Genomic DNA, 19,308 nt, shown 5'->3' on the forward strand with positions numbered 1-19,308 from the left:
TTTATATCCTTTCAGCAACTTTTTTATGGCTAGCTCAAACTGAATTTCCAAGCTGTGGTAAAAAAGAATAAATAGCTTGTTTTGTTGTATAAACACAGTAATGAATATGAAATAACAACAGACTGAGATTAAATTGCTGAGGTACTGCAGCAGACACAAATGTTATTATGATTTGGGAAGATAAAAATCAAGAACTGCTGTTGCTTTTTGGAGTTTCACATGAATTATATACAAGAGCTATAGAGAGAATTTCTACAGAAATTGTAGATCTAAATATACCAGCAGATTTGAAATGGCGGTTGGAACCAAAACCATAAAGATTCTTCTACTAACACTGTAAAACAGCTGAATCTGATTAGTATCTGAATCTAGTTTTGTACACATAATGCCAGATGGTTTTGTTGTTTTCAAAAGTGTTGCAACCTGTTGAACTTTTCCACACTTTGTCAGCTTATAAACACCAATATATAAAATACAATGATGCATCAGCTGTCTGACTCAGTAGCAGAATCAAAATCAAAGGGCAGATTGATATCACATTTTGACTCCATAACATTGCAGCTGCAAAACAACTGGGGTGCAACAACACAAGAGCAGCTAGCTAATCCGTATCTGGTGAAATGTGGTGTTGAAGTGGAAACATCTGCTTTAAGGTACATGAGCAAAACATCACCAACCTGATTAGTATTGGATGTTACGAATCTGCCTCAGAGGTTTCAAGGCTTTTCAATTCTTTTCCTTCTGCAGGAAAGAGGAGTTGATGAAGAAGTTGAGACCATTTCTTCAGAATACATGCTTCTTAATGTAAAGTTTTATTTACCCACTCAAACAATGTACTTTTGATGCTGTTTGCTGAAAAATGGCTTGGTAACACCTAGTTCAGCTCTTCATTTCCTGAAGTTGGTCCACAATGTAGCACATTTTATAAACTAGGGTTGAATTTTAGGTAAAATTATAATCTCAAAACGTAAAACAAATTGAACATTTTATGAACTTTATCACATTGAATCTTGTAAATACTGTTTTTCAATCACATAAATTATATTTGCAAGTTAAGTTAATTGTTATCAAATATTAAAACAAAACTCATGTTTTATAAGCTGCTAAATTTAAATTTTCAAGTTTGTGTTCTATGAAATTCTTAATTAATTTAACATCAAGTTCATATTTCAAGTTATATAGCATCAGTAAGCTTCACGCATCCAGTTTTTTATACCATCAGACAATAAATCTGTTTATTGATTTATTGTCACATTCATTTGAACTCTGCTTTTGATCTGTTCTGTTCGTTATGATGGTTATCCATCCGAGATTATAAAATTTTCAACAAAGGTTTAAATGTAAGTGAGTTAAACAAGTTAAATGAAAGTCATAAAAACTAGTTATTCTGGTATATTTTTTTCTTAATGACGTTTATGAACATCTTCCGATGTATTCTAAAACATGACCACAAAAGCTCATTAGGAAAAAAAGTTTTAAAGGTCATTGGATTAAAATACACCTTGTACCATGTTTGAATGCTTCAGATCCTCTCTGAAAAGTCACATTAGCATGAAGTAACCAGATTTATCCAGAGCAGTTCCTACATGCTTAAAATAAAAATATTTTCATGAAGCTATATTGAATGAATAACTATGACAGAGCAACAAAGACGAAGGCAGATGATCTGCTTTCCTGTTTCTTCTATAGGATATATAAAAAACAAACAGAGCGTCTTTAGCATTTTGTTAACACAATATTTATGAATACAGAAACTGGATGTACTTTAATTTACATAAAAATGTTGTGACCACAGACATAAACTCAGGTAAATTTCCAATTCGTAAAACAGAATAATGAATTTACCCTCTTTCAATCATCCCTCTCAGTGGGGTGCTTCTCTTCTCTTTTGTATCAACTATGATGTTCAGTGAAGAATGAAGTTAATTGTCTGTATATGATACAATCTTTATGTTCTTTTCTTGTTAGACATTTGTTTTTGTCCCTGAAGACTCACACACATTATGTCAGAGACACCTCTGATGATGGCTCCTTTACAGAAGGATCGTTCATTTTGATGAATTAATTACATCAACTTTACCTCGGAAGATTTTAACACAATCAATAACTTTGTTTTTAACATACAAAAGTTCTGATTGGAAGCTTTGTTTTCAAGTGTTTTATTTTGTTACGCCCATAAATGTGATGCACAAGCAACATCCACGAACCATAGAGATGGATAACAAATGCATATAACTTTTTCATCAAAAAATGATCTGACAGTGGGAAAGCCGAGTTAGGGTTGGTCATAAAAATATGCAAATTGGAAAATACATATTGTTTATGGAAAAGCACAAATTTTGTAACAATCCACATTTTTAGACGAGGTGGTTTCCAATCGGTATAAAGTCTGTTTATTTCACAAAACTGCAATGAATCATGAGTGACTCATGTGATTATGAGTATCAGATTTTAATACTGGTGGAAACAAAGAGGTAGAAGACAGGAAGTGGGAATCATTACAAAACATCAGCAACAAACAGAAATGTCCAGGACGCTTCCAGAGAAATATTATTTTCAAAGACGCTGCAACACTTAAAAGCTGAATGGGGCAAAGAGTTACTATAAACAATCTGATAGCTGAATAACCTGAATGACAGATTAAAACCAATAAATATCTTTCTTGTTGTGCTTAACTTAGCAGCAGAAATGGTTTTGAATTGAGAATGTTGCTTATTTTGTCAATAGATAGTTTTTTGGTTAAAATACAATTAATTATTTTCACATTCTGCAAAGACTCAATTAAAAGTTTTAATAGAGAAAAATCACTACTTTAAAGACAAATTATATTGTCTCTAAAAACAAAAGAATCTAGAAATTTTATAGGATATTTAAAGCTCATCGTTTAAACAAAATTGATTCTTAAAAATGAAACCTTTACTTTTAACAAAAGTAAACATACTTTAGGAAGTATGTTAGCACTTGATGGCTTTTAGATTCTCTGGTTAATTATATTTGTGCTTGCATGCGTGTGTGTGTGCATGTGTTAAAGTGTGTGTGGGGTGGAGGGTTGTGAAACAAGAATCAACAAGAAGTCGACCTTCTGACAGGTCTGTCCCTGGAGGATGTCACTTCTGACAACATAGTTTTTCTTGATGCTAGCATATGGACGCATAACCCCCACCCCACACACACACACACACACACAGCTACGCACGCACACACACACGCACGCACGCACACACCCCGACTTTCTTTGTGGAAGCATTTAAACACAGCAGCCCTCTCTAACTTGTGGTTGGCATGCTATCAGAGCTGTCCTGACAGCACACACGCATCACTGCACCAGCAAAGCTCATTATCAGTATGGACAGTGCTGGCGTGTGTCACTGAGAGCACTGGTTTGTATTTGTGTGTGCAGGCTGGCGATTATAAATGAGTCCATCTGCTCACTGTATGGTTGCAAAATAAATGTTTCCAAAAACCAAATAGAATTGATGTTTTTGAAGGAAAAGCCATTCGGGATTAAAAAAAAAAAAGAGATAATAAAGTAAGGAACACGGATGAAATGCCTGAATGCATCTTTTGATCCATCAGAGCAAAGCGGCTAAATAACACCAGTAATGTGATGTTTTATGTAAAACTTTTACTGAATGATAAAAACTCAAAGCTTGAGAGGCCATGTAGGGCTTTTTCACAAAGTTAAAGCAATGACAAATAAGCTAATGGAAAGATTGGATTTTCCAGAACCTGGCCTTCACCTTCCCACACAATCCCACTAGACTCTCATCTCCCTTTACTGCTCTTTCTGGGATTTCACCCACCCACGTCAATTTCTCAAGCAGAACGTCAACCAGACCAAACAGCAAGCAGAAGGAGAAGGTGTGAATGATGATGTTCATATTCTGTGCTGTTTTAGAATTGTTAATCAACCTTGTGTGTAAATGTGCTAATGGTGGAGAAACAACTCATCATCCAAGGAAAACCATTCATCTGTCATCATGCTAACTACTCTTAGCATTCATGACAGGCTCTGCTGAGAAATTGCATCATAACACAGAACAAGGTGATGAAGAAAAGCGCAAAGGGAGCGACATGCACACAAGATTGATTGACAGCGCTAAGGACCACCTTTTGCCTTTGAAGGTGGCAGTTTCTATTGGTTGTAGAAAACTTCAGAAGGCAGAGGAGTTCGTCCTCACAGATTATCTGTCTCATATCATACTGTGCCAACATAGTTGAAAAAATTATGTAAAAAACTTTAAAATGTGATGACATCACACACAGTACATTTCCACAAAGTATGTTACATTGACTGATCAGATGTGACCTCAGCCAGAGTTGTGCTACAGAGTTTTAGTTTGTCTCACCTGTAAGTTGCCACAGAAGTGGTAGAGGCTGGAGTCAGCATTGATGTGGTTGTCTATGCTGTTGGGGTTGCGTTCGCGGTTTCTTTGGTAGGGAGTGGTGATGGAAGTGGTGGTCTGAACGGGAGATATCGGCGGCCACATGCCGATGTCCGTTCCGTTCCCGAAGGCCTGGATGGCGTTCCCTACGGATGACAGCGATAAACTCAAAATGTCAGCTTGGCGTTCTCTCCGTAGGAGAGTGAGTGTTAGATAAGCTGATATGATAAAGAAGGATTTCCAGTGTGCCAGTTGAGATCCCACCTGAGTCATATCACAATGTTGCTATTCCCCATGTTAAAATAAAATTTTATACTACAACCACAATTAAAGGAGAGTTAGAAGGTACTTAAATTTTGTTATCACTTCCTTCCATTATAAATTCACCACACCGTCAAAAACCTGAGTGCTGATGTGACTTTTTGCCATTAGAGTCCATTAGTGGCCCTATTAATAGTCTGCTGTGGCTTTGATGTAAAGCACAAACACACACATCAGAAGAATAGCTGAGCTTTACAGAGCTGCTGTTTGAATATAATGATATGCTTCCGTCTAATGGTGAATTATGACCCTGATGCTGCAGTAACATGGCGACGGGCGGATCTGCATAACAGCTCTTTAACCTCACAGAAACTGAGGGTGTGAAGTGTCACAATGACATTTACATGGTGAGATGTACCACGGTGTTAATTTGTAATGTGATTTTTAACTAATTAAATGTAAATCACTGAATTAATTTTTGCTCCAAAGATTAGGAATCAGTTTTTTATTATTATAATAATTATGTGACACATATAAGCGCAAGGTTAGCTTTGTGAACCCAAACAAAAATGGAATCTGAAAGTATTTTTGTGCAGGCTGGGTTCTATTGAAAAAGTTAATATTGTGAATGGAGGATAACTTTAGCCTAGAAAAAAAAGAATTGTGAATTGCTCATAGCATCTAAATTGGTTTGATGCCGTTTCCTTTGTGAAACAGAAAGTAAAATAAATCCATTCTGTATGATCCCATCCAATAACACTGCCACACTCATTTTTTGAAGAAAGGTTTTAGTGCTAGGATGAGGTGGTTTTTTTCGTCATATCAAATTTGGTTTATTTTGCAAAATTGCAAACACTTTTCTAGCATCATACCAGTCAGATGATCAACAACCGGATGTTGCCATTGGCGCAAACCATGAAGAAGATGACAGGAAATGGTTGGAGCACAGTCATATGATCAAACTTATTCACGTGTGATTTTAACTACATTTCTTATTAAATGGAAACACTGCAATTGTGAAATCATGTTTTTATGATATTAAAGGAACAAAGTTTTGCTCATATTTGTAATGGGAAGGCAGCTAGTGAAGTTTATCAACTAATGTAGCTAAGGGACCTATATAATTATAGCTGTATATCAACAGCATGAATGTACAACAAACAAATTAAAATAACTTTAATCCTGGTCAAAACAAACATAAAAATCACACAAATTCAAGGAGGAAATGTAGAACTTGAGGTCAACTAACCAGCTCCATCCTGTCCTTCTCATGTTTTTTTTCATTTCTCACCAAAGATACCTTGACTCTAACTAGACTGAACCAGAAAACTTATCCAGTCTGGAAAAGGGCAAATTCCTTCATCAGCTGTTGAAACTCAAAGTTTGGTCTTCATGACTTTGATGCTTGCAGTGTGTTCAACACAAAGCTGTCTACGTTAGTCCCAATGCCCCCAACAGCTTAATGTCTAACAACAGGTTTGCTAGACTGCAATCCCTCAAGAAGCAGGTTCAAGTTATCTGACAATAAACTCTGTGGATATTCTGACATTAGATCATGAGCCTGTCAGGAAGCAGACATCTGGATGTTGATTGAACCGGGCATTTAAAGAGACGCTGGTGAGAACTGAGCCTCAGTGCTTCCTGTCTTTCCTTGCCCTTCCTCTGCTGGAAATGACTTCAGATTAAACACACTGTGACCTACAAAGACGTTTCCAGTTGGTTCCACTTGGCAAGTTTAATACCGTGACTGAACTAAGTAAAATCTGGAGGAGAGTCGACACATCCTTAAAAAGTCACATATAGAAAAACATTTGCAATTCGCAAATCCCAGATTACCAGCAGAATAGTACTGCTTATTACTGATGTTGACTGAAAAAGTGCCAGGCAGGTAAATTGATATAGTTCTGTTTTAACCCCACAGAACCCTTGCCTGTCCTAAACTAAACCTGTTTTTTTGTAATTAGCTGAACATTCTTAGAGAAAAAAAATAAACAAACAAGGCAATAATTGTTTCCGATAATAAATATTAGGCACAGTCTATTTTTTCAGCATCCTTATGGCCTGACTGGGTCCATCTGAAAAAAGACAGCGAATACTTTATTTTTGCTTTTGTTTTTTGATTGAGTAGCTGGAAGCTTTATGTGGAGACAGCAGAAGGCTGATGAGCACATTGGAAGAACTGATGGCTCTTTTCTGTCGTGTCTGCCTCCTCACCTAAAGCCTAATTACAGTTGTCTGTATATGCGCTCGCTGCATGAGTCCTACAGTATTCCCAATCAAACTAATTTCTGTTGTCTACATTTTACACAAATTATCTTTCTGCGTGAGATAAGTTAGGATACAAACAAACAGGTAATAGCGTATGTGTCAAATATTTCAGAATTTGTCACAAAGTGTTCTTAATTGTTTTATGTAGAGATCAGTGTGAAATTGGGTGTTCAGATCTGTCAGCATATTTGTACCAGGAAAAAAACATTATGACAGCATAATGTTATGACAGCCAGAAAAATTATTTTCAGTGAAATGTGAAACCTAATTTATGATAATCTCGTTTAAGTGGTGTTGCTTGGGCCTGTTTGGAGCCAGAAAAAGAACCAGTGGGTTTAACCTGCCCTCATACAGATTAAACTTCAACACTTGGAAGTATTAATATAAGGGTTTCGCAGTAATCCTCCAGTGAATTTGCATAGTAAACTCTGAGATGGCGCGTTTGGCTTTTTACAGCAGAGGAATTGGTATTTCTGTTCCTGTTGAGTCAGAAGACATAAAACCAGTTTACAGTCACTACTGTACCAAAATATAACTATATAAATATTTCTTCCTAAATATAACCATAGATTAACATTTTCTAGACCTAAGTATCTTCCACAACAAATCATTTGGATTTTATACCCACAATACAAACAGCGTCAGAGGAAATATGGTAGAAATATTTCATGGCGTTTTACTAAGATTGTACAAAAAATATAGAAAAACATCCATTGAAATGTACTCAGAAAAGGAGTAAAAAAAAGAATATGAAAGAATATTGTTGTTCTTCCTTCTAGTATGACTAACACTCTTTATCACATAATGGATCAGTCTTTTACGACAGGTCAATATGACGTCCAAATTACAAACAGCTCTGTTTAGATTCCTTCAAGTGATATTATTTAAGCTGCGTTTCCATCATGGTTTTTTTAAGCGCATTTGATGTATCACATTAGTAAAGATGGATGAAATAAAGTGACAACTCACAGATAAATTATCAAAACCTTTTTAACACTTTAATTAGAATGAAACAGCTGAAATACAAAAAGTGGTCCTTATTTTAATTGTATTTTTTTTCTGTTGCCTTTTTAAGGCTGAATAGTGATGGATATGTGTTATTGGAAGACAATATTTAAAACATATATTTTCTGAACAATTTTGAACTGAAACACAACCGGCTGCTGGCTGATTTTCCAACCGGTGAGCATTACCAAGTTTTCTGGGGGGAATCCCTGAATGTAAGCTGTGGAAATATGTTACTTAAAAAAAGTTTGCCTTGTTTTAATTTGTAAACCCAAACATTCAGCCACACAATGCATTTCACCAAACATGATACAATCTTCCCACCACAGCAGATACTGCTGTTTGCAGGGAGGACTCCCACACCGATGTCTTCATTTACTACTTTATATCTCACTTTCCACACGCAGGGATTGTTGTAAAGATAGAATTCAGTTGAATGGTGTGACCTTTGCATTTCCAGAGAACGAGCCATGGAAAAGCTTTGAATACATTAAGACTTCGGAGTCGTTTTGAGAGTATTAAAGCGGCAGATACAAATCTCAGCTGAGGAGTCACACTGCAAACGCTGATAAGCTGTAAGACAAATTACAGGATCGAAATGGATTTGCTATCTTCTCACCAGATATTCTTCATGCTTTTATCAAGTTAAGAGAAAAACCACATGAGGAATATCTCAAACTGCAGACTGTGTTGGCTTCATTTTAATAGGGTCAGAAGCCAAAAAAAGAAGGGTGCACACTTCAGAATTAGGCTGATAAATTCAAATCTGTCTTAATTAGGAAATCCCAGCTCTTCCACGATAAGGAGTCAAAACTGCAGTACATGGACTAGACGCTCTCCCTACTTCTGCCCTTACTCCATCTTCCTGTCTTTCTCTTTTGTCATGACCCTGTGGCTGGTGTGTGTCAGGATCTTTAGAGTTGTCAGTTCCAGTTACTGCTGAGCAAGCTTAATGAGAGCAGAAAGAGGCAGGGCATGAAAGGACAACGGCTGAGACCAGAAAGGAAAGGATGAGCGCTGCCAAGTGGAAGGGGAATGAGTAAAAGAAGGCGTAAGTGATCTGAAAAGGCAGAAATGGTGAAAAGAAAAGAGAGTCAACAACTGAAGCTGTTTATTAAAACTGACAAGACATTGAATAGCATAAAAACAGATTTAAAGCTTTTATTAAACTTTTCTGGTCTTACTTGGACTTTGAGATGTTACACAGCAGGGATGCACCGATCCACTTGTTTCACTTCCGATAATGATATCAATATCTGAGGTTGAATATCGGCCAATACCGATATGATACAGGAAAATGGAGCAGAAGTTTTTTGTGTTTTTTAAATACAGACATAAATGTGCTGAATTACAAATGAACTAGGTAACTCTCCACCAGTGCAGCAATAACTGCTGAAACTTGGTCAAGTATGTAAAAATAAAACAACTTTCATTTGTTCCGTCGGTGCAGTTAGGAGTAGAATAGCTGATGTAAACTAAAGACTAAAGAAACTGAAACTGACAGAAACAATAAGTTGACTAGCTTTGTCAGATAGCATGATCTCCCTAAAATAATGGCCTTGGTAATTTTTGGGTGAAAAATTTGATTTTTGGCAAAAAGACTGACTTTGTTAACCAGGAATAGCATAATAAGATAAACCAAGCAGGGTGAAATAAAAATAACAGAGAAGCAGAAAGAGAAGGGCAAAAACAGAAGAGTTGGTGAAAATGAGGCAGCATCTTGTTGGTGTTTTCTCATCACCTCACTGTCATTCTGATGGGGAAAAACCAAACCAGCACTTTGCTTCTGCAGAGCAGAAACTCCGGCAGTAGCTCCTTCCCTTTGTATTCCCCATGTAAGCTCATTATTTTTACCGTCTGTGACTTTCCAAAGCTCACAGTGATTTAGAAATGCTGTGATTAACGGGCTGCTTGTCACAAGTGTCTTCTGGTTCATTGTTTTATTGACTGAATCAGTAACAGATTCATTAGCAACGCGATTGCACCTTCTGACGGTTTTCAAACTAAAACAACAATATCCATTACTTTAGGCTATTTTTTTCCAACACTACTGCAGTTTGCAAAAGTTATGTTTTAAATTGTTTCTTTTTTGTTTTCCAGTTTGTTTTTTCTGCCATTAGAGTCCCAAAGGATGCCTCAAGACAAATAACTTCTGGATGCTTTGCAAGTGCTAGCCAATGGCATGTCAAGTGGCATTGTGCCTAGAAATCTCTTTCTTCGTTCATTATTCTCTATATTTGCACAAGATTTAAGTATAACACAAATGGATTACAAATCCATCTCACTCGTCCTTGAGTAACATGTTTCCTGCTTGACCCCTTCCTCCGTCCTCCAAAGAAAAATCAATAAAGAGTCACATTACATTATACTCAGCTGCAAAAAAGGCAGTAGCTGATAGGCTAATATCAAAACAGAGTAAATATAATCATTGAAAGAAACAATTCATCTGCTTTGAAAAGTTCTTCGTGTCAAGGTCTTCCATTTGAAGTGCAGCAAAACATACAAAAAATAATTTTAACAAAGACTACAGCTGGATAAAAGAAGTTAAAACATTTCTATAATTAACAAAAGACTGAATGCAGATTATGATCAATATCCAGGTGGTTTATTATTCTGTTGGTCAGTAAAAAGGGCCATGCAGTGTGAGACAGCAGCTCGACATACCAGTATTGACTGTAGGAACACATAGTATTCACTGCTGACTGAAGAGTTTATTTAAAAGGAAGGTTTAGGCAGTGGTGGGCATCACTAACTAAAATGTTAGTAGGACTAACCCTAAAGCACTAATTATAAATCTTAGTCCACTAATGCTAAAGTGCTACACCAACATGATATTTAGGGGAAGCTAATGCTAAAGCTAAATTCAGCCATGTTCATGCTCAAGATTAGAAAACAAGTGTTACAGCATTGTAGTCTTCTGATCAATATCCAGATTTATCTGGTTTACACAGTTTTTTCTTTTCCATCAAGTTTTATTACAGCCTATGCTGCATTACTGCCCCCTTATGGCAAAGAGAAGTATCGTTGAGGTAATTAAATTAACTAAAACGTATTGTGTTCGCAAAATTCATAATTATTTTGTTAGGTTAACCCGTGACGTAATTATGTTATATTTGCTAGAACGAATTAATTAACCAAAAACTTTTTTGTGTTACCTGTGTTAAAGAAAGAAATAGTACTAAGTTAGCTTAATTTGGAAAAAGCTTGGCTCTCTATTTCTTCCTATTTCCCGGGTCCTTCCAGCGAGGAGTGTGTGCCAATCAGGAGCAACATGCGTGATGACGTCACAGAGTTACAGCGTTTAATCTCACAACAAGAAGCTATGAGTTAACAAGAAAACTGCAGAGTTACAGAGACATACATTCATTACCTGAGACAAAAGAATTAAAACAAAGACAGAGACAGAGAAAGAAAAAGCAAAGACATGTCTTTGGAGAAGGCTGAGGCCAAAACGGCAGGAAATAACAGCGATCTAAATTATTATTATCGTGTTCAATCTCTTTATAGTGGAGGCGTTTCTCTCCTTGTTAATGTATTCATTAAGGCGTACCCCTGGTTCGACCAACCAGGAGCTCCCCTGGACACTCAGAGGAACTTAGACCTTCCCTTAATTTCACGCCAGAGATCAAAGGCCATTTGGTCTCTAGAAGAACAATGGAGCAAGCAGCTGCATCCTAGTCTTCTGGCTCTAACAGATACCTGTGACATTCGGAGTGCCTCCCGGCCAAATCAAGTAATTTAGTTTAAGGAAAGATTATCTTCACAAACCTAATTCTGGTCTACTGCATTCAGCATTTTCCAAAGATTTAAGTCCTTGCTTTATCACATAAAATCCTGAACAGTTTTCTAATACTAAACAACACATTTTCATTGAAACAATTTCCATTTGGTTCAGATATTATCATAGACAGTACAATTTTCAAATACATTCAGCATTCACCCTTCTAAACTTAGATAATGCACTTTAATTATAAACTTGCTATTAATACTTAGAAAACTGTTAGTGATCTCAACATTCTATGTTGCATTTTAGTTTAAACCCTGCCAGATGTGGTTCTAAAAAACCTTTGATGTTCTGTGAACCCAATCGGCTTCTGCCCTGCAATAGATGCTAATTTCGTGGCTTCCTGAGCCCTGATAACAATACTAAAAGATCTCCTTTGATCTGCATCTAGTTCCTGACCTTTGACATTTACTCTGCTGGATAATTTAACTGTAAATTCTTCACAGAACATCTGTTTAAAACAAATAAATTCATACAACATAGAATGTTCAAGATACCTTTTACACATGACATAAAATTAACTGTTTAAAGCATTAGAAATAATCATTTTTCTTAACACCTGGAAATGAAATGTTAACATAATGTGGACAATCACCTTGTTTCACTTCTTTGAATGTACATCGCTCTCAACAGGAATAAATATGTTACTACACTCTGTTCAGGACGTGGTTTGGAACAGACATTTCTCTCCTGGTTTCAGTTTTGTAGTTGCTGATTTTAAGCTGGTTACCACAACCTGTAGTCATACAGCAATGCATTCTGGGTCCAGAATAATCAGCATTTGCTGCACCGTATTATGAGTGGAGAACATGAGGAATCTATACAAACTATATATTATTCCTCCCTTCTCACCCACCGCGGGTGGTGATTCTTCTTCCTTTTAGCTCGGGTCCTCTACCAGAGGCCTGGGAGCTTGAGGGTTCTGCGCAGTATCTTGGCTGTGCCTAGGACTGCACATTTCTGGACTGCACATTTATATATATATATATATATATATATATATATATATATATATATATATATATATGACTTTTTGAATGCATTTGTGTTGCTAACTCCCCAGCTTGTTTGCTAATGGGAGTGTGGTATTTGTTCACTTGTTGTACACTTGCCTTTTGCTCAATAAAGTTTTTTTTTTTTTTTTTTTTTTAAAGCGACAACGCAAGGAGAAGAAACAGAACTACTGTGTAAGAAGTCCCTGTTCAAAAACATGACTGCTGGGTTAGCTAACTAATCCAAATCAGTTAATTACTACTTAATTACTACTGAGAGTCGTCTTATAGGCAGTGACCCTAAGTTTCTGTATAGTAGCCTTCTTAAATGTTGCCCTGTGATGATCTGGCATGGCGACCTGTCAAGGATGCATCCCACCCCTCGCCCAAGGACTGCTGGTGATAGTCATCAGTTCATCGAGCATTCTTCAAAAAGCGTCCCAATCCGCCATGATGTCTGCACTCATTAACTCTTATAAAGTCAACAAATCAGACAATTGGTCACTTTCATTTTGTAAAAATGTTCATAGGGTGCTGTACGATCAGATGCAAACCAAACTTGTCGTTTTATTGTATAACCTTTGAAGAAGAAATAAGTCAGATATAGATAGCAGCCATCAATCACAAGGAAAATTCAGGCCTCAAGGTATTTGAGGATATGAAGTGAACACTTTTTACAAGATATGAATATTAACGGTCATAGACTTCATAAGTAAAATGTTAAGATGCTATCAAATATTGCATTAAAGCAAAGGCACTTGTCTAGCTATTAATAACCCAGGAGAAAATGACCCACCACCATGTAGCCTATGTTTGAAAAACTGGTTAGCTTCTAGATGTTTGTACATTTTTAAGTCTGCTCTGGTGAAAGGGGAAATGTTGTTTATCACACAGTGATAGAATCATGTGGTGTGAATTCAAGGAAAGTTGGTAATTTGATTAATTCAACAAACACATCAGGAAAGAGAAAGTATGATTTGATTTATAAGCCAGCTATTTCCAACTTTTGTAAACTTTGCTGTCTTGATCCCAGGAGCTGGATGAACTACTTCTACAGACAAATTAGCTTGACTTGAACATGTAGAAACCATAACTATCCTGAGAAAAACGTGACGAGAATCACAATCACTGAGCTGAATAATTCCATCGCCCTTTTCTTTCATAGCACCACAATGCGATTAGGTGAAGTAGATGTAAATAGTCAATAGACAGTAGATGGAAGGATGGATGTTGATTATGTATATAACAATTTCATTAGATTAGCACCAGTTGTTTGCTTAGGAACACATACAGAAAAAAAAATATAGTTTTATAAATGTTCCTACTTTTTTCCCAGAAACAGAATAATGTTGTGTATAAAAATGGTTGCATAAAAAGCCCTTTTTGTCTGTGGAAAACTGTGAGAACAGTTCAACAACAGCTTTAAGGCACACAGACAGCAAACCAGGAACACAATGCACTCACAGTCAGACACTGCGATGCAGTAATGCTGGTTTCTCTGTAATGCTGTGGGATAATAACACAACGTCTGCAAAGGGATAAATTTGGTTTGGAGGAGAGGAAAAGGAAAAAAAAATGAGGGAATATGAGTGCAGAGCAGGATAAAGACCAGCAGAGAGGATGAAAATAGTAAACAATCATAAGGACGAGACACGATTCAAAAACAGAAAACTTACGGAGGCAGGTGTTCTCTGTAAAAAACTCAGTGAACTTGTCACAGTCGTCTTTGTTGTTGCCACTGTTGGTGCAGTCGCAGTAAGGGGAGACGCTGATTTTGGGGGAGCGCAGGTAGTTGGGGGTCATCACGGTGCCTGCAGCAGGTGGATACAAGGATTCATTGAAGTACTCGAGTTCAGCAAAAAATGTGATCTTACCCACAGTTTGTGTCTGAAATTGTGTCTAGAATGATCATTTTAAACACTTCTGAACACCTTCTCTTTTGCATGCAACAATAAATAAATACCACACGCATTCATTTCTTTTTCTTCACATACGAAGGAAACAAACTGAGGAAGCAGAATGCAGTGGGGCTGAAGTGAAGAATAGCCATTTCTCTCTGCGAGGGGAAGCAAATAGCTTCAGTCAGTGATTTCTCACTCCCCCAATGGATTGTTCCCTTGAGCTGGCTGCTGTCCAATAAGGGTCTTTTTTTTTTTGTTTTGCAGTAGGCAGAATAAATTGGCACTATGTGTACAGTGTGTGTGTGTATATATATATATATATATATATATATATATATATATAAGGGCTCGGTTTGGTCGCATGCAGGAAACGAGAAAAGGCGAGCTGACAGTTTGCTTGGATTCAAGAAAAAATAAACTTCCTTAAAGTTTCCACTTGTGTCGGTGAAAGACGTTCAGATGCGTAAACAAATCAAACGAGCTGGAAGGAAGAATGCAATTGACTCCTGGGTAACCTCCCACCCCCCTTACTTATCATGTTTGCATGTTGAGACTCACCAATAAGGCCAGAGTAAGCCAGGAGACAGTCAGCGTAGTTCTCCTTCAGACAGCCAGACAGCGAGCGAGGCTCCGACATGCAGTTTACAAAGAAGTCAGCCAGTCGGGACCTAAACACACACACACACACGCACGCACACGCACACATATACAAAGGCAAGGTTAAAGAAAAAGACAAACTAGGGAACACTTTTTTAGGGCGAAGCTTATAGAGGCCAGCAACTGCTTGGTCTTCTATTTGAGTTAGAATTTCTAATTCTGGTATAAAATTAAAAGATCAAATAAGAATGATGTCTTTCCTGATGTGAGACTAGGTGTCATGTGACGAGTCCAAACATGTTTTGACTGTCTTTGCAGAATTTGGACCCGTATTGACAGGCATCAGTAACATTGTTCAGGAGTTCTCCATAAAAAGGAGCTCTTGCAGTGAGAGGGTTACAGCTTCTGAAATGACAACAAACATTAGGAAATGAATTTTCAATAAAATGGCTAAAACTGAAAAGCAGATTTCCAAACCATGAGCTCAATGTTTTTCTTTTTTTTATTTGTATTTAGGTTATTAAAATATGCTCAAAGTAATTGGTTACAGATCTTAACTCCATAACTCATAGCACTTCACTGGGAACATGTTGCACACTGCTGCCAGTACAACTCCATAAATTCCCAACAGCAGGTATGATACCTGCCAAAAGTCTGGAAGCAAGATTTAATTGGTAAATACAAACAATAAATATTTATAAAAAGGTGTACTTTCCAAAACAAAGAAAAGAAAATAAATTGTTCATTTTTTCCTTTTTTCCTCACAGCAGCCTCCCCTACAACCTACAATAAAAGGTTGTAGTCCAACCTTTCATTCTGGCATACTTTGTCTTAAGAATTCAATACTTTTGGGACAAAAATGTTAAGACACATAGGAAGAGGGTTCAACTTGACTTTCAAAATACAACCTATTCCAAAAAAAAAAGAAAGTCAAAACAAGAAGGACGTTAACATGTAGGGACAGCAGTAGTACTGATCTTCATAATATTTTAGAACATTTTCTATGTTTCTAGCCTTTTTTAGAAAATAACACTTTTTTAAATTCATTTGACAACAGGGCTGTAAAAGAATGATATTATCTTGAAAATTCTCCAAACAGGAAAATCTAAAAGGGAGGCACGCAGTGTCTGAAAGAAAAAACATGGAAATAAATTAATCAGAGTTAGAGTTAGTGCCCAAGGTGGGTCCTGGAGGGCCGACGTCCTGCCTGTTTTAGTTCTTTAGTTCTCTCCCTGGTTGTAGTCTGAGTCTTATCAGCATGTCAATGTTCTTGTTAGGCTTACTAACGAGCCATCATTGGATCCAGGTGCGTTAAACCAGGGAGAGAAGTAAAACATGCAGGAGGCCGGCCCTCCAGGACCCACTTTGGGCATCACTGGTCTATGGGAATCTCTGAGGACAATTTTAAAATACTGTAATTTTTCTTCTGCTCTCCTCATTGCTTAACGTAGCTATGCCTAATTTACTAAATTACACATAAACCACAGATACTGGTGGCATTTTGAGATGAGCAGAATGGGTGGTTGCCCAGAGCAGCATTTGAAAAGGGTGAATACAAAAAAGTGATTCATCAGTCATTTTCACCTTGAAGAGGTTTTCTATTGCTTTTATGCCCAAAATGCTAAGAGGACAGTTTATGGAATCAAATCATCACTGTTATACAATTTGATGTATTCGATGATTTGCCTCTGATTTTTTTTTTTTTTTTTTTTTTTTTTTTGTGGAATGTGACCTCACATTAAAATCCTCGGGGATATTTTTGTAGAGCAAATCTAAAATATTTGAAATAAAATGCAGCCTGGGAAGCTGACATAGCAAGGGGCAATGCTACTTGAAAAGCCATTGGCTGGCATTTGCAATCAGCCAATCTTTGAGCTCCATTTTGTTTATTTGACACAGATTGGCTGAACCTTCAAAAGTGGAAATAGGTCAGACTAGCTTCTGCAGTGATGACAAGTCAGTTTTCATTATATATATTAACACATAATGATGTATATTGGCTGTTTGAACTATTAAAATTAATATTTTTATCTGTATTTGTGGATTTTTTGGCTATTATTATTTTTGATTTATTTAAAATGCTCAAGAAAAAACAGTTTATCAGAATAATTCCTATAAACGATGACATTCAGAAGGAAAAAAAAAATAGTAAGATTTAATTCAAGACTTTGCCCTGTAATGCACATAAGTCAACCTTTTTCTGCATAATTATAATTTCCATATTTTCCTTGTAGCGCCACAAGGAATCAGTTGTAAGTCTGCACCAGATCTATGATCTATGTAATCCCACCAATCTGGAGGAGAGCGGAGCAGCAACCAGCAGACCAGACCTGACATATGCTGTGGGAGCCTGTGGAAATGAACAGCTTTAATCTATCTGTGCTAACTGACAAATGGACTGGGAGGAAGCTGCATTGCGGTGAGACCTGTTGTTCAGCCCTCAGCATATGTCTGATGGATCGTGAGCGCCATGGAGAGAGAGAGAGAGAAAAAAAGGCAAAAAATTGAGGGAAGTGAAAATTTTGTTATATGGATTTATTGCCTTCACACTGGCTGCTGTTAAGAGACGGAGGCAGGAAAGGCAGGAGGAATCAGAGGCCACCGACTGAGCAGAGACCTTTTATGATGTCTAGTGCTTCCCTTTAATCCAACAGACCCCAAAACACGACTAAATGTGGCCCCAAAGAGCATGAATCACTCTGTTCAAGTCATACGCTGCTCAGCAGCTGCATTTCCATGACAAACTTTGTCAGTAGTGTTGCAGTCAAGACCACCTAACCCAAGACCAAGACCAAGACCAAGACCAAGACCAGCACCCTGCGCTACATCACACGATAAAATGTGAAATAAGATCAAAATTAATTCTCAAATTGATCTAAAAGATTCAAATTCCTATAAAAAACCTACATGTTAAATACTAAGAGCTGAAATACCACTGTTGTAACTGCTACGTTTCTCACGGGTAATTTATGACATCAACATTGTTTCACATTCTGCTGTGTCCAACCTGCAGATGTAGTTGGTCCTGCAGGAGGCCTGCAGCTCCAGACAGTTTGGCATCTGCTTTTCCTCGTACGAGCAGACAGGGACGATGGTTTGACGCCTGCGTTCGGAGCAAGCTGTCTGGTCGCTAACAGGGCACGAGCAGAACAGCATGCCGTAGCTGTGCTTTGGAGGAACCTGTGAGTCAAAGGAGGAAGTTGTTTTAAAATCAACATTGGCTGTTTCCACTACAAATGTGAGCAAAACTTTGTCAATGTTCTGCTACTGTCAAAAAACGCAATTTTGCAATTGCAGCATTTTATTAAATAGGAAACTAATTCACACATGAATAAGTTTGTTTGCAGGATCAGACTTTAAAAAATGTGCAGAGCCATCATCCTACAACTACTTCCTGTCGTCAATCACACAATTTGTGTGACACAAAAAAGTGTTTCCATAGTAGTTTTGCAAATCAAAGCAAATTCCGATACTACCCAAAAAAATAAAATAAAATATACAAACACGCCAAAACGCTTTGATGAAAAAGATTATTATTTTTATTTTAGCAATTGTTGTGTTTCCAATACAAAATATATTTTCATAATTCTAATTCTCACAGTTTTATTGTAATGGGAAACAGTTATTTTTTTCCCATGAGATTTCTGCTCAATGTGTATACTGTTCTGTGCATCAATATCAAGTTAAGTTGCTTAACTTGTTAAATTGTTACTATTTAACATCCACGTTTTTATTTTATTTTTTTGTTTGTTTGTTTTAAACAATGAAGAACCAACAACAGACCATCTGGAAATGGTTTCTTAGCTTTATTACCTAGAAAGGACATCATGCCATTTGTTTGAACCATTATTTGTTTGTTCTTGCAATTGAACTTAATGTGCATTTTGGAAACAAAAAAAAAGTGTTTATTTACATTTGCTAAATGGAAACCAGGAAAATTTGAAAAAAACTCACATTTTTGAATATGTTTTTAATCTGGGATGCGGTGGTTTTTCAGCTGTCTTAAAACTAGTGTATTTCACAAAACCACAATAGAAACATTTTCTTCTCATTGACTGGTGGACAAAGTAATGAGAGTAGGATGATGGCACAGCATGTGTTTTAATGACTTATCA

The 19,308-nt window shown here is 36.9% G+C and overlaps 1 protein-coding gene across 3 annotated transcripts in view; it reads right to left on the reverse strand.

Moving 5' to 3' along the window:
- Window positions 1-19,308, reverse strand: part of gfra1a (gdnf family receptor alpha 1a) — a 118,022-nt gene that overhangs the window by 7,769 nt on the left and 90,945 nt on the right. For all 3 annotated transcript variants that reach the window (XM_044136479.1, XM_044136480.1, XM_044136477.1), the window contains 4 exons: window positions 18,201-18,373; window positions 15,155-15,264; window positions 14,372-14,506; window positions 4,350-4,531 (listed from right to left, as the gene is read on the reverse strand). In XM_044136479.1, the coding sequence (XP_043992414.1) occupies window positions 4,350-4,531; window positions 14,372-14,506; window positions 15,155-15,264; window positions 18,201-18,373 (600 nt within the window). The remainder of the gene's footprint in view (window positions 1-4,349; window positions 4,532-14,371; window positions 14,507-15,154; window positions 15,265-18,200; window positions 18,374-19,308) is intronic.

The sequence above is a fragment of the Gambusia affinis genome, linkage group LG13 (genome assembly GCF_019740435.1).
Source record: "Gambusia affinis linkage group LG13, SWU_Gaff_1.0, whole genome shotgun sequence".
Classification (NCBI taxonomy): Eukaryota; Metazoa; Chordata; class Actinopteri; order Cyprinodontiformes; family Poeciliidae; genus Gambusia; species Gambusia affinis.